This window comes from Ammospiza caudacuta, chromosome 2 (assembly GCF_027887145.1).
Source record: "Ammospiza caudacuta isolate bAmmCau1 chromosome 2, bAmmCau1.pri, whole genome shotgun sequence".
Taxonomy (NCBI): domain Eukaryota; kingdom Metazoa; phylum Chordata; class Aves; order Passeriformes; family Passerellidae; genus Ammospiza; species Ammospiza caudacuta.
In genome coordinates this window covers 119,098,561-119,114,020 of record NC_080594.1, presented here as the reverse complement: position 1 = coordinate 119,114,020, position 15,460 = coordinate 119,098,561, and the positions used below count along the sequence as shown (strand labels likewise).

General features: G+C 45.4%; 1 protein-coding gene across 4 annotated transcripts in view; it reads left to right on the top strand.

Annotated features, from left to right (window-relative positions):
- The window catches only part of DYRK1A (dual specificity tyrosine phosphorylation regulated kinase 1A), a 91,866-nt gene that overhangs the window by 59,635 nt on the left and 16,771 nt on the right, over positions 1-15,460 (top strand). For 2 of the 4 annotated variants that reach the window (XM_058824858.1, XM_058824859.1), the window contains exon 3: positions 7,802-8,007. In XM_058824858.1, the coding sequence (XP_058680841.1) occupies positions 7,802-8,007 (206 nt within the window). Of the gene's footprint in view, positions 1-342; positions 362-6,672; positions 6,787-7,801; positions 8,008-15,460 lie in introns of those variants that run through there. The other 2 variants (XM_058824860.1, XM_058824857.1) reach the window with 2 other exon arrangements.

The window sequence follows — 15,460 nt, the reverse complement described above, 5'->3', positions numbered from 1 at the left end:
TGTCACTTTTTAAATTCTCTAATGGTTTTTGTCTGACTTTGCCTCCCTTTTTTATATTTCACTATGAATACACCTCAGTAGAGCACTGAGGTAGAAGTGTGACAGAGGGACAAAGAGAGTCACAAAGATACTTTGAGAGGCAAAGTAGATCTTTAATGAGCTGGGGGGCAGGAATGCAGAGAAACCTTGGAATCACTGTTGGGATTTTCAGGTGCCGTCCCACCCAACAGAGGAACTACTCTAACAACTGATCCAGAGAGAAAACTCACTTTGTGCTGACTTTGCGACACAGAAATGTGGAAACCCTGAGGCTGGAAGAGACCTTTGGAGGTTGCCCAGTGCTGTGGCCAGTGGGTTTTGGGTACAATGCACTGATTTCAATCCAATTTACAGTGCACTGATTTCAATCCAATTTACAATGCACTGATTTCAATCCAATTTACAATCCATAGATTTCAATCCAATTTACAGTGCACTGATTTCAATCCAATTTAGAATCCATAGATTTCAATCCAATTTACAATGCACTGATTTCAATCCAATTTACAGTGCACTGATTTCAATCCAGTTTACAATCCACTGATTTCAATCCAGTTTATAATCCACTGATTTCAATCCAATTTACAATCCATAGATTTCAATCCAGTTTACAATGCACTGATTTCAATCCAATTTACAGTGCACTGATTTCAATCCAGTTTACAATGCACTGATTTCAATCCAGTTTACAATGCACTGATTGCAATCCAATTTACAATGCACTGATTTCAATCCAATTTACAATCCATAGATTTCAATCCAATGTAGAATCCATTGATTTTTTCTGGGTTGTTGATCCACTCTTGGGATCACTCAGTCACCCACAGCTCTTCCCCAGTGAATGTTTGTAGCTGAAAGGGAAGGCCAGGGATGTGTTTTACCACCAAAAATACATTTTTAGGGAGGAGGTTTAATGTCTAAATTAGTTCTGTGGACTGATATCAAAATGGGAATAACAGGATCTCAAATGGATGAGAGAGGAAATTGAATCTGCGTGGAGTTCTTAAAAAATCTGTGCAAAAATTTAAAAATGTATACAAACTTTTCCAATATTACACCAATTGTAGTTAATTTATAGATTCCTCAATAATCACAATCTCAAATATTTGTTATGCTTGCAGTTGATAATTTCTTTGTTGCTTGGAAAAATCTTAAAATCACAAATGGTTTGGGTTGAAAAGGACCCTGAAATCATCCAGTGCCACCCCTGCCATGGGCAGGGATAACCCAGCCTGGCCTTGGACACTTCCAGGGATGGGGAGGCCCCAAAAATTCATTTTAAGAAAAACCCAAACATCTAAAACACATCTATTTTGAATGACAGAAGTATTTCCCATCCTTCCCAAATAAACAAATAAATATATTCTTGAACTTCTTCCACTGTGTTGAGAGGATGCTTTAAGAAATAAACCTTCTCCTTTATGAGGGGATCCATTTCTGCACTGTGTCTATTTTCAGAGAGCTCTGGGAGCCTCTTTGAGTGCAAATACAAATCAAGGTGGGTATTTTTATGCCTCCCCTGAACTAACATTAGGTAAGGCTTATTTGTAAGACAGTTCTGCCCACTCCAAATCCATAATCTTTTCCCTTAATGTACTTCATGCTTAGAGATCTTGGCATATGTTTGGGGGTTTTTTAAAAACTTCATTTTCTTCCCAAGGTGCTTTACAAGGTGTGATCACTTGAACTTGTAGTGGTTAAAAAGGAAAATGGATGATGTACTGCACCTTGTGGAAGTTCTGCATGTGCTGTGGGAACAGGTTTTGGTGGATTTTAGTCCTGCCCTGGTGGTCAGCAGATCCTTGATTTTTTTTGGATGTCTGGAGCTCTCCAGATGAGCCAAAAAATAACCTCAAACCCATCTAGTTCAGGATGGGCTGTGGGAACAATCTCAGACCCATCTAGCTCTGGATGTGCTGGTGGATTTTAGTCCTGCCCTGGTGCTCAGCAGATCCCTGATTTTTGTTTTTTGGATGTCTGGAGCTCCCCAGATGAGCCAAAAAACAATCTCAGACCCATCTAGCTCTGGATGTGCTGTGGGAACAGGTTTTGGTGGATTTTAGTCCTGCCCTGGTGCTCAGCAAATCCTTGATGTTTTGGCTGTCTGGAGCTCTCCAGATGAGCCAGAAACAATCTCAGACCCATCTAGTTCTGGATGTGCTGTGGGAACAATCTCAGACCCATCTAATTCTGGATGTGCTGTGGGAACAATCTCAGACCCATCTAGTTCTGGATGTGCTGTGGGAACAATCTCAGACCCATCTAGTTCTGGATGTGCTGGTGGATTTTAGCCCTGCCCTGGTGCTCAGCAGATCCCTGATTTTTTGGCTGTCTGGAGCTCTCCAGATGAGCCCAAACCCAATCCCAGAGCCACCAGAGGCTGTGTGAGCCTCAATTAATGGCTGTCACAAATGTCCCTGTTTCTGGAGCGACTCCTCGACCTAGAACTAAAGGAGGTCAGGATTTCTATTCTAGCCAGTCCTTCCTTCCCCTCCTTCCCCTGCTGTGTCCCCAGGGTTTCTGGGAGGGTTCCCTGGGGCTGGGCTGGGCTGGGAGTGCAGGGCCTGGGATGGGGCAGGGACAGGGGCAGGGATGGGGCAGGGGCAGGGATGTGACAAGGACAGGGATGGGGCAGGGGCTGGGATGGGGCAGGGGCTGGGATGTGGCAGGGGCTGGGTTGTGACAAGGACAGGGATGTGGCAGGGCCTGGGATGTAGCAGGGCTGGGATGTGACAGGGGCAGGGATGTGGCAGGGATGTGGCAGGGACAGGGATGTGACAAGGACAGGGATGTGGCAGGGGCAGGGATGTGGCAGGGGCTGGGATGTGGCAGGGACAGGGATGTGGCAGGGGCTGGGATGTGACAAGGACAGGGATGTGACAAGGACAGGGATGTGGCAGGGACAGGGATGTGGCAGGGCAGGGATGTGGCAGGGATGTGGCAGGGACAGGGATGTGACAAGGACAGGGATGTGGCAGGGACAGGGATGTGGCAGGGATGTGACAAGGACAGGGATGTGGCAGGGGCTGGGATGTGGCAGGGATGTGACAAGGACAGGGATGTGGCAGGGCCTGGGATGTGGCAGGGGCAGGGATGTGGCAGGGGCAGGGATGGGGCAGGGACAGGGATGTGGCAGGGACAGGGATGTGGCAGGGTCAGGGATGTGACAAGGACAGGGATGTGGCAGGGCCTGGGATGTGGCAGGGACAGGGATGTGGCAGGGACAGGGATGTGGCAGGGACAGGGATGTGGCAGGGACAGGGATGTAGCAGGGCTGGGATGTGGCAGGGACAGGGATGTAGCAGGGACAGGGATGTGGCAGGGGCAGGGATGTGGCAGGGACAGGGATGTGGCAGGGGCTGGGATGTGACAAGGACAGGGATGTGACAAGGACAGGGATGTGACAAGGACAGGGATGTGACAAGGACAGGGGTCCCACCAGGCCCTGGGTGTGTGTGGCAGCCCCAGGGGCTGCAGTTCCTTGGCTGCTGCTCCTTGTGCTGAATTTCAGCTGCCGGAGCTCTGCCCCAGGGCTGCTCGGCTGGGTGGGCTCGGTCCCATCTCAGGGGGGACTCAAACCCTTTTCCCTTTGGGATGGGAGCACAGGGATGAGTTTGGCCAATTCCCATCCACCCCCCTGGCATCCTTCACATCACCACAGGCTCTAATCCTGTCCCTTTCCTCTGGGATTTGCTGTGGAGCCATTTGTGCCTCTGGGTGAAGAACCTTCTTGTTGGACACAGTTTGGATTTATGGTGTCACATTTGGTGTGGGATTGTCCTCCAAGCCGACAGGAACCTCTTTGGCACTCACCAACAGCAAATCTCAAAAATATTCTAAACTAAAAAATCAAAATTACAGATTTGGGTGTAGGTGGACTTGGGAGGAAAAGGTCTACAAGCATGGAAAGTTTCCAGCTGAACCCAAACATCACATCACAACATTTGTATTACATTACAAGTGTTGTTTTGTGGCATAATTACACTTTAACACTCTTCTATTTTGCATTTTTACTTTATTTTAAGTGTGTGTAGTGCATTGTTCAGTCTATCCTCAGACTTGCTGTGATTTTTGGAGTGTCAGAAGATCCTGTGCAGTAAATGAGAACCCCACAGTGCCAGGATTTTTGGGTTTATATATTTGACCTTTCTGCTTTTTGAGGAACACATGGAAGGGCAGAATTTTTAAAATAAAATTTGTGTTTATAAAGTTCTGTAATTGTCCAGGTAATTCTCTACTGGAAACCTGTGGCCTGAGGTAAGAAAACACAAAATTGAAACTTTGAAAGTGACTGGCTCCACACTTCAGAATCAGTGGTATTTTTGACTCTCTGATTTAAATATTGTTTTGACTTCTACTTCAGTCACCATGATGTTGCTAAGTGAGATTATGAATTTTTTTCAGGTTAAGCAGAACCTCAGAAATTAAAAGAGCAAAAAGTAGAGATAGTGGATGATGTCTTACATATGTTCAGCCATTCTTGCAGGAGTGTTCAGTGAATCTTGAACAGGAAATGTTCACTGAATCCACCAAGTTGTGGAGATGGGAGATAATTCTGATTCTCAGTTTTTAATGGACATTTTGTAGAAGAGTTAAAAGTAATTTTCTGTGCAATGCTAATTTTAAAAGGTTAATATTTTAACATAATCAGTGTAAAATGGTGTTTGATTCCATCCATGCAGTGCTGTTGCCCTGGTAGGTGTTGAGTCAATGTGCAGTATCAATCTTAATATTTTAGTTTTCTTTTGACAGTTATTTTTAAGAAAGCCAAATCTTGGCTGTGCTCATCTACTGTTTTCTAGCGCTTGTGTTTTCTTGCAAGGTTTGGACTGCAAAGGAAGTGGGGATTTCCCTTGGCTGGTCAGGTGCTTGGCTGTTTAACACCTTCCTTCTAAATTTAATCTTTAGTGATAATTTTGCTTTCAGATTGCAGCTGCTCTTTGTTTGCTGTGCTTTGTAGGGAGGCAGAAACACAGAGGACAGGGAATCAGGGAATCAGGAATTCAGGGAATCAGGGATTCAGGAAATCAGGGGTTCAGGGAATCAGGAATTCAGGGAATCAGGGATTCAGGAAATCAGGGGTTCAGGGAATCAGGAATTCAGGAAATCAGGGATTCAGGGAATCAGGGATTCAGGAATACAGGAAATCAGGGATTCAGGAAATCAGGGAATCAGAAATCAGGGATTCAGGAAATCAGGAATTCAGGGAATCAGGGATTCAGGAATTCAGGGAATCAGGAATTCAGGGAATCAGGGATTCAGGGAAATCAGGGATTCAGGAAATCAGGGATTTAGGGAATCAGGGATTCAGGGATTCAGGAAATCAGGGATTCAGGGAAATCAGAGATTCAGGGAATCAGGGATTCAGGGATTCAGGAAATCAGGGATTCAGGGAATCAGGAATTCAGGAAATCAGGGATTCAGGGAATCAGGGATTCAGGGAATCAGGGAAACAGAGATTCAGGGAATCAGGAAATCAGGGATTCAGGGAATCAGAGATTCAGGGATTCAGGAAATCAGGAATTCAGGGAATCAGGAAATCAGGGATTCAGGGAATCAGGGATTCAGGGAATCAGAGGTTCAGGGAATCAGGGAAATCAGGGATTCAGGAAATCAGGAATTCAGGGAATCAGGGATTCAGGGAATCAGGGATTCAGGGAATCGGGAATTCAGGAAATCAGGAATTCAGGGAATCAGGGATTCAGGGAATCAGGGATTCAGGGAATCGGGAATTCAGGAAATCAGGGATTCAGGGAATCAGGGATTCAGGGAATCAGGAAATCAGGGAATCAGGGATTCAGGGAAATCAGGGATTCAGGGAATCAGGGATTCAGGAAATCAGGGATTCAGGGATTCAGGGAATCAGGGATTCAGGGAATCAGAGGTTCAGGGAATCAGGGAAATCAGGGATTCAGGAAATCAGGAATTCAGGGAATCAGGGATTCAGGGAATCAGGAAATCAGGGAATCAGGGATTCAGGGAAATCAGGGATTCAGGGAATCAGGGATTCAGGGAATCAGGAAATCAGGGATTCAGGGAATCAGGGAAACAGATTCAGGGAATCAGGAAATCAGGGATTCAGGGAAATCAGGAAATCAGGGATTCAGGGAAATCAGGGATTCAGGGATTCAGGGAATCAGGAAATCAGGGAATCAGGGATTCAGGGAATCAGAGGTTCAGGGAATCAGGGAAATCAGGGATTCAGGAATTCAGGGAATCAGGGATTCAGGGATTCAGGGAATCAGGGAATCAGGGATTCAGGGAATCGGGAATTCAGGGAAATCAGGGATTCAGGGAATCAGGGATTCAGGGATTCAGGGAATCAGGGATTCAGGGAATCAGGGATTCAGGAAATCAAGGATTCAAGGAATCACAGACTCAGGGATTCAGGAAATCAGGAATTCAGGGATTCAGGGAATCAGGGATTCAGGGAATCGGGAATTCAGGAAATCAGGGATTCAGGGAAATCAGGGATTCAGGGAATCAGGGATTCAGGGAATCACAGACTCAGGGATTCAGGAAATCAGGAATTCAGGGAATCAGGGAATCAGGGATTCAGGGAATCAGGAATTCAGGGATTCAGGCAATCACCAGGGCTGGAGGAGCCCTTTGGGATCATCCCAGTCCCACCATCATCACCCCTGAACCTCATCCCCAAACAAAGATGAGCTGCTGAGGCTGGACAATGGATTTTCCTTTGGTACAGTCAGACCAGAATGCTGGGAGCAGCCCTGAAAGGCAGAATTGGTGTGGTGTTCTGGCTTTTTGGGATCCATACACAGAATTTGTGTGTTTGGAATAACCCCTGTCAAATTGTGACTGAACTGGGACACCCAGGGGGAGCTGTGAGGAAAGGGATGCTGAGGATCAGAGTCCCAGCATGGGTTGGGCTGGAAGGGATCCTTAAAGATGGAGTTCTGATGGTCAGGGACACCTCCCACCAGACCAGGGTGCTCCAGCCTGGCCTTGGACACTCCAGGGATTCAGGGGCAGCCACAGCTGTGCCAGGGCCTGCCCACCCTGCCAGGGAACAGTTCACTGGGAGCCATTCCCTGTGTGCTGTCCCTGCATGCCCTGGCAATTGTCTCTCTCCAGCTTTCCTGGGGCTCCTCCAGGCCCTGCAAGGCCACCCTGAGCTCAGCCCAAAGCTTCTCCTGTGCAGGTGAGCAATGCCAGCTGTGCCAGCCTTTCCTGCCAGCAGAGCTGCTCCATCCCTCTGCCCATCCTGGAGCCTCCTCTGGGCTCTGCAGCAGCTCCAGCTCCTCCCTGGCTGGGGCAGGGCTGGGGCAGCTCTGCCCTCTCTCAGCCTGTGGCCATTCCCTGTGTCCCTGTGAGAAGTCCCTGCCCAGCCCTTTCCCTGAGGGTGATTCTGGGATCCCTCCCTGTGGAATCCCCCATGTGTGACAATAATCTGATGGTCAGGGACACCTCCCACCAGACCAGGTCGTTCCAGCCTGGCCTTGGGCACTGCCAGGGATCCAGGGGCAGCCACAGCTGTGCCAGGGCCTGCCCACCCTGCCAGGGAACAATTCCTAATTCCCAGTATCCCATCCAATCCTGCTCTCTCTCAACCTAAGGCCATTCCCCGTGTCCTTGTGAGAAGTCCCTGCCCAGCCCTGCAGGACAATTCTGGGATCCCTGATCCCTATGGAACCCCCGTGTGACAACCCTTGGGTGCCAATGCTCTCCAGGATCCAGGACTCAGAACCCAGGACAAGATTCTCTCCCCATCCCCTGCTTAACCCTGTCCTTGTCTTTGCAGGAGGAGAGACTTCAGCATGCAAACCTTCATCTGTTCGGCTTGCACCATCGTTTTCATTCCATGCTGCTGGCCTTCAGATGGCTGGACAGATGTCCCATTCGCATCAGCAGTACAGTGACCGGCGGCAGCAGAGCATCAGTGACCAGCAGGTCTCGGCCTTATCCTACGCTGAGCAGCTCGAGCAGCCAATCCCTCTGACAAACCAGGTATGGCCAGGGCTGCTCCTGCACCTGGCAGCTCTTCAGTGGGCAGGTGTGCACTCATGTGGGGTGGAAGGGACCTTTAGAGATGAGTTGGCCATGGCAGGGACACCTCCCACTGTCCCCAGTGTCCAGCCTGGCCTTGGGCACTGCCAGGGATCCAGGGACGGAATTCCACCCCAGCTCCTCCTCACCCTGCCAGGGAACAATTCCTCATTGCCAAGAACCCATCCAGCCCTGCCCTCCTTCAGTTTAAAGTCATTCCCCCCATGTCCTGTCACTCTGAACCCCTGTGAAATGTCCCCTGTGTCCCTGCATTATCCAGCCATCAATTACAGCATCAGGGCTTTTATTCTTGCAGGGTTTTCTTTTAAACTAATTAACTCCCAACTCTGTAAGGATAGAATTAACACACAACAGTATATTTAAAACTATTTATATTTTACATATTTCATGTGTGTGCATATATATATGTGTATATATATAAATATATACACATATAAATATATGTACATATACATAATATATACACATATTATATACATATATGCTATATTATTATATTATACCATGTCTATATATATTTATATATATTTATATATATTTATGTATATTCATATTTATATATATTGTATTATATATTATGCTATATTATATACTATATTATATATATTATATATTATGTGTATATATTATATAAATAACATATATATGTATATACATATATATGTATTACAAGACATAATATATATTATAATATATAATGTATAATAATATATATTACATATATATACATATTATATATATGTATATAATATATGTGTATATATATGTATATGTATACTATAACTTCGAAAAAAAGTTTTAAAAGTTGATTCTAAACTTCTGGAACATATTTATTCTACTTGCAACGTTTTTTTAAATAAGGGGAGAGAAAGATTGGCCGAGTGGAGAACTGTGAAAAGCTCTTTTTTAAAATAATAACTGGTGTTAAAATTTTTGGGTGGTTTGTTAGCTGCTGATTGCTTTATTACTTATCCTAATGGACAGTTGTAGTGCGGAATCACTGGTTGGTGTATTTGGAATACAGAAGTTTGCACAAAATAGATTTTATTTGAGTAGGTAGGACTGCTGAAGGAGCCCCCCAACTCAGAGTGCCAGGAGCCACAAGAGCTGCTGTGGCTCTGGATAAGTGGGAATTCTGTTGGTTTTTAAAAATTCCATGGCCCAGTTGTGGAAACATAAGGGCAGAGGGGTTCCAACAAAACCTGTAATTTAGAAATTGAAAATTTGCTGCAGACTGATGAGGAATGTCTCACTAAAGAGGGTGAAGGTGAAGTGTGTTTGCTGCTCAGGATGTTTTGGGCAGAAGAGTCTCCAGAACCATCAGGAGTTGCTCTGGGGCTGTGGGGAGATGCTTTGGCAGGAGGAGGAAGGGATTAGAAGGCATGAGAATGGCCAGGGTTTGGAGATCTCCAGTGACTGGAGATGCCAGGGATGGGTTTCCTGTCCAGGAGGAAGAGGAAATCTCTTATATAATAATATAGAGCTTGAGGATCTACAGAGACATTTTATTTTGAGTTTTTTGAGTTAAAGGTCTCCCAGAACTTCTGCAATGAGGCTGGTCAGTCAAGAAAAGTTGCACCTGAATCCTTTCAAGGCACTTTGGAAACAAACTCAAGGAATTTTAGGTTATAGGGACATGATCCATGTGAGGAAATAATCAGCTGGACACCTTGGCCATGGCAATCAAGCTGTTCTTGCACCAGCACCACAGTTTTATAGAATTAATGTTCTTGGCTTTGATGGTGGCCAGCTGACTGCTTCCCTTCCCTGCCTCGTTCCTCCCTCGGGTTCTTGTGCTTCTGCCATCACCCAGTCCCACCAAGAGTTCTCCTCACCAGGCTCCTGCTTGGGGTGGAGGTTCTGTGTGAGCCTCTGGGGGGATTCCCAAAGACTTTTTGTCTTTGCCGTGCATTTCTGATTTTATCTGCACAGCCAGATCCAGCTGAGACCTTCCTGCTGATGGCTCAGATCATCTGCTCTGGACCTGGACCTCTGCAGAATAAATTCCTTGTTCTTTCTTTTGGGCTGCCCATTTACAGCTCTGGCTCATCTTGATTAAAAAATATCTTTTTTTCTTGTAAAAATTTGACCTCTGTAGTTAAAGGCTTTGTGCTTTTCTCTCCAGATGTGATCTGCCAACATCTGGGGTTTGTGTCCCACTGATCCCTGCATGTTACAGATTCTTTCTTTGTGACATTCCTACAGGAATCCTTTTTATTCAAGGCATTGCCATGAATGTGCTGCCACCTCTCTCTGGCCTTGAGAAAAGGTTTTTATCCAAATACTTGATAAAGTTCTGTCCTGTAAATGTCAATTCTGGGAAGGAACCTTGCAGAGAACATTGTTGGAACCTCTTTAGGTGGTTTTATTCAGGTGGGATCCCACCACTGGTTCTCTCTGTCATCTCCTTGTAGAGTTTCTAACACAGAGCAGCCTTTTGTAATGGCAAACTCTCTTTGGTCACACAAAATGGCTTCTGCCTTTGTGAGTTCATACCACAGAATTTCAGGATCATTTAGGTTGGGAAAAATCTCCAAGATGAGTCCCAGCTGTGAGCAATCCCCACCTTGTGCGCAGCCCAGAGCACTCAGTGCCACCTCCAGGGGACACCTGCAGGGATGGGCACTGCAAAGCTCCCTGGGCAGCCCCTGGCAAGGCCTGAGCTCCCTTTCCATGCAGAAATTTTCTCAAAATCCAACCTAAACCTGCCCTGGCCCAGCCTGAGGCCGTTCCCTCTGCTCCTGTCCCTGTTCCCTGGTCAGAGCCACGAGGTCCCCCCTGAGCCTCCTTTCTCCAATGTTTATCATCCAGAAATTCCAGATTATAATATGCATCAAAAGGAATTGGAGAAGCCTTGCTAGTTTGATTTTAATAAACCCATAGAAACAGGAGGAGGAGAAAGATGACCTCAGGCAGATTGAGGGAGTTTGATCCTTTAAGGTTGGATCCTCTCCATGCAGTGGCTCCCACCCAGTCAGACAGACAAGGATTGGGTCTGGGAGCTGCAGTTCCTGGAATTTCCCAGCATCAGCAGGGACCTGGACCACTGGGACAGCCTGGGTGCCCCAGCTTTGCACAGCCTAAAAGTCACTGCTTGGGTGCCCTAAACCAACCTGCTTGGGTGCCCTAAATAACCTGCTAGGGTGCAGATGTAAAAATAATAATCTGTTAGGGTGCCCTAAAAGCAACTTCTTAGTGTGCCCTGAAAGTAATCTGAGTGCCTTAAAAATAACTTCTTAGTGTGCCCTAAAAGTAACTTATTTAGGTGCCCTAAAAGTAACTTATTTGGGTGCCCTAAAAGTAAACTGTTTGGGTGCCCTAAAAATAATTTCTTGCCCTAAAACAACCCATTTGGGTGCCCTAAAAGTAAACTGTTAGGGTGTCCTAAAATAACCTCTTTGGGTGCCCTAAAATACCCCATTTGGATGCTCTAAAAGTAAACGGTTAGGGTGCCATTGAACTTCTTTGGTTACCCTAAAAGCAACTCATTTAGGTACCCTAAAGTCACTTCTTTGGGTGTCCTAAAAGTAAACTCTTTGGGTGCCCAAAATCTTCTTTCAGTACCCTAAAAGTAACTCATTTAGGTGCCCTAAAAGTATCTTCTTTGGGTGCCCTAAAAGTAAACTGTTAGGGTGTCCTAAAATAACCTCTTTGGGTGACCTAAAATAACTTCTCTGGGTGCCCTAAAAGTTAACTGTTTGGGTGCCCTTAAACTTCTTTCAGTGCCCTAAAAGTAACTCATTTCGGTAGCCTAAAAATCACTTCTTTGAGTGCCATAATTTACCCTGTTTGGGTGCCCTAAAAGTAAACTCTTTGGGTGTCCTAAAACTTCTTTGGGTACCCTAAAAGTAACTAATTTAGGTACCTAAAAGTAACTTCTTTGGGTGCCCTAAAACACCCCATTTGAGTTCCCTAAAAGTAGACACTTTGGGTGTCCTAAAACTTCTTTAGGCACCCTGAAAGTAACTCATGTAGGTACCCTAAAAGTTACTTCTTTGGGTGCTCTAAAACACCCCATTTGGGTGCCCTAAAAGTAAACTGTTAGGGTGTCCTAAAATAACCTCTTTGGGTGCCCTAAAAACAACTTCTTTGGGTGCCCTAAAAGTAAATAGTTTGGGTTTCCTAGAACTTCTTTGAATACCCTAAAAGTAACTCATTTAGGTACCCTAAAAGTCACTTCTTGGGTGCTCTAAAATACCCAGTTTGGGTGGTCTAAAAGTAACTTTTTTGGGTGCCCTAAAACACCCCATTTGGGTACCCTAAAAGTAATCAGTTTGGGGGCCCCAGAATTTCTTTGGCAACCCTGAAAGTAACTCATGTAGGTACCCTAAAAGTCACCTCTTTGGGTGCCCTAAAAGTAACTTTTTGGGTGCCCTAAAAATTACTTCTCTGGGTGCCCTAAAAGTAAACTGTTAGGGTGCCCTAAAATGCCATTTGGTACCCTAAAAGTCACTTATTTGGGTGCCCTAAAATAGCCCATTTGGGTGCCCCATAAATAACTTCTTTGGAAGGGTGAGCCCTTCCAGAGGGCTCTGGAAATGCGGATTTGGGCTCTGGAAATGTCAGGATTTGGAGATGGGGATTTGGGCCCTGGAAGTCAGGATTTGGGCTAGGGGAATCAGGGTTTGGGCTCTGGAAATTGGGGTTTGGTCTCGGGAAATGGGGATTTGGGCTGGGGAAATGGGGATTTGGGCTCAGGAAATGGGGATTTGGGCTCAGTAAATGGGGATTTGGGCTCTGGAAATCGAGATTTAGGCTATGGAAATGGGGGTTTGGTCTCAGGAAAGGAGGATTTGGGCTCGGGGAATGGGGATTTGGGGTTGGGAAGTCAGGATTTGGGCCCGGGAAATGGGGATTTTTGCTCGGGAAATGGGGATTTGGGCTTGGGAAATCAGGATTTTTGCTCGGGAAAGGAGGATTTTTGCTCGGGAAATGGGGATTTGGGCTCGGAAACAGGGATTTAGGCTCTGGAAATGGGGATTTTTGCTCGGGAAATGGGGATTTGGGCTTGGGAAATGGGGATTTGGGCTCAGGAAATGGGGATTTTGCTCAGGAAATGGGGATTTTGCTCTGGAAATGGGGATTTGGGCCCGGGAAATGGAGATTTTGCTCTGGAAATGGGGATTTTTGCTCGGGAAATGGGGATTTGGCTCTGAAATGGGGATTTGGGCTCTGGAAGTCAGGATTTGGGCTAGGGGAATCAGGGTTTGGACTCTGGAAATCAAGATTTGGACTCGGGAAATGAGGATTTGGGCTCGGGAAATGGGGATTTGGGCTGGGGAAATGGGGATTTGGGCTATGGAAATAGGGATTTGTGCTCGGGAAACGGGGGTTTTGCTCTGGAAACGGGGATTTTGCTCGGGAAACGGGGGTTTTGCTCGGGAAACGGGGTTTTTTCTCGGGAAACGGGGGTTTTGCTCTGGAAACGGGGGTTTTTCTCGGGAAACGGGGGTTTTTCTCGGGAAACGGGGGTTTTGCTCTGGAAATGGGGGTTTTGCTCTGGAAATGGGGGTTTTTCTCGGGAAACGGGGGTTTTTCTCGGGAACCGGGGGTTTTGCTCGGGAAACGGGGGTTTTGCTCTGGAAACGGGGGTTTTTCTCGGGAAACGGGGGTTTTTCTCGGGAAACGGGGGTTTTGCTCTGGAAACGGGGGTTTTGTTCGGGAAACGGGGGTTTTTCTCAGGAAAGGGGGTTTTTCCCGCTCGCAGCCGTTCCCGGGCTGCCGCCCCCCTCTGCTGGCCGCGGCGCCGCGGTGCTCCCGGGCCGCCTCAACCCAGTCCCGCCCTGAGCTCCCTCAGGGTGCTCTGCCCGGTTATTCCTTTTCTCTGACTCCTTTTTTTATGGAGTGTCTGGTTCAGGTTCCTGGAAATGATTTGAATTCATAAGCAGAGAAAAAATGTGAATTTATTGGTTTTATTCCTGCTTGGATTTGGGGTTGTAGTGATTTGCAGGCCATATTCTGGTTTTTGGGGAATCATTCACAGGAATCATCAAAAGTTAGGGAACAATAATGACAATTGATATTCAAATTCTATACAATCGATGTATTTAGATCACATTAGATTATCAGGTCATTTCTGTGTCTTTGCTGCAGACTGACTCCTATTTTTTTATGGAGTATCTGGTTCAGGTTCCTGGAAATGATTTTAATTCATAAGCAGAAAAAGGGAATGTGAATTTATTGGTTTTATTCCTTTCCTACTTCCATTTGGGGTTTTCGTGACTTGCAGGCCATATTCTGGTTTTTGGGGAAGCATTCACAGGAATCATCAAATTAGGGAACAATAATGGTAATTTATATTTTAATTCTATACAGTCTATGTATTTAGATTACATTAGATTATCAAGTTATTTTTATGTTTTTGCTGCAGACTGACTCCTATTTTTTTATGGAGTATCTGGTTCAGGTTCCTGGAATGATTTTAATTCATTAGCAGAGAATAAATGTGAATTTGTTTTACTCCTGCTTCCATTTGGGGTTTTTGTGACTTGCAGGCCATATTCTGGTTTTTAGGGAATCACTCACAGCTGCAGATTAAAGGTTAAGGAACAATAATGACAATTTATATTCAGATTATATAAATTATCTGTATTTATGGTAAATGTAAATAATATAAATAATTACATATAAGTTGGTCTTAAAAATTATTTACATCATTTTCTCTTGCACTTATTTCTTCTGGCTGTGGTCCCCACACCCATCACTGACAAGGATCAAAGAATTCCAGGAAGATACTCCAAGAGCAGCCAGATTGTTTTGTTTTTCTCTTATTTATGAGGTTTTAAATTACACTTTAAACCTTCCAGCTCTGTCTTTTTACATTTTTTCCCTTCAGGAGTTCTTTTTTAAGGCTTTTGTTTCCCAAACTGTGCTGGCAGGAGGGGTCCTGGCTGTGGCTGCTGAGTGTTGGAGTTTCAGGGAGTGTGGGAGCACACGGTCCAGGGAGAGCAGGAGAGTTGGGATCTCTGGGATCGTTCTCCTGCAGCGCCAATAAATTCACATTTCTCTCTCCACTTCTGACTGGTTCCATCCTGAGTTCAACACAGCCTGATGGGAATGAAAGATAAGGGCTTAAAAGTTGTCACAACTTCAAAGTTTCTCTTTTTTGCTGCTCTGTTTTGATGCTCAGATTGCCTGAAACTCTTTTCATTTAATTACAAAATTATTAGAAAATTGATTTACCTGATAAAGGAGCTGAGGTGAGATTTTGGTAACAAATTCCAGTGGTTCAGCTTTTGTGAAACACCTGGAATGGGAAGGTCAGGCTGAGTGTTAAACACCTTTCCAGCTCTGATTATCTAACATCATTTGCATATATTAAAAAACAAATATACCATATATAAAACTAATATATATAATCTATAAAATAAATATATAATATAACATAATGTAA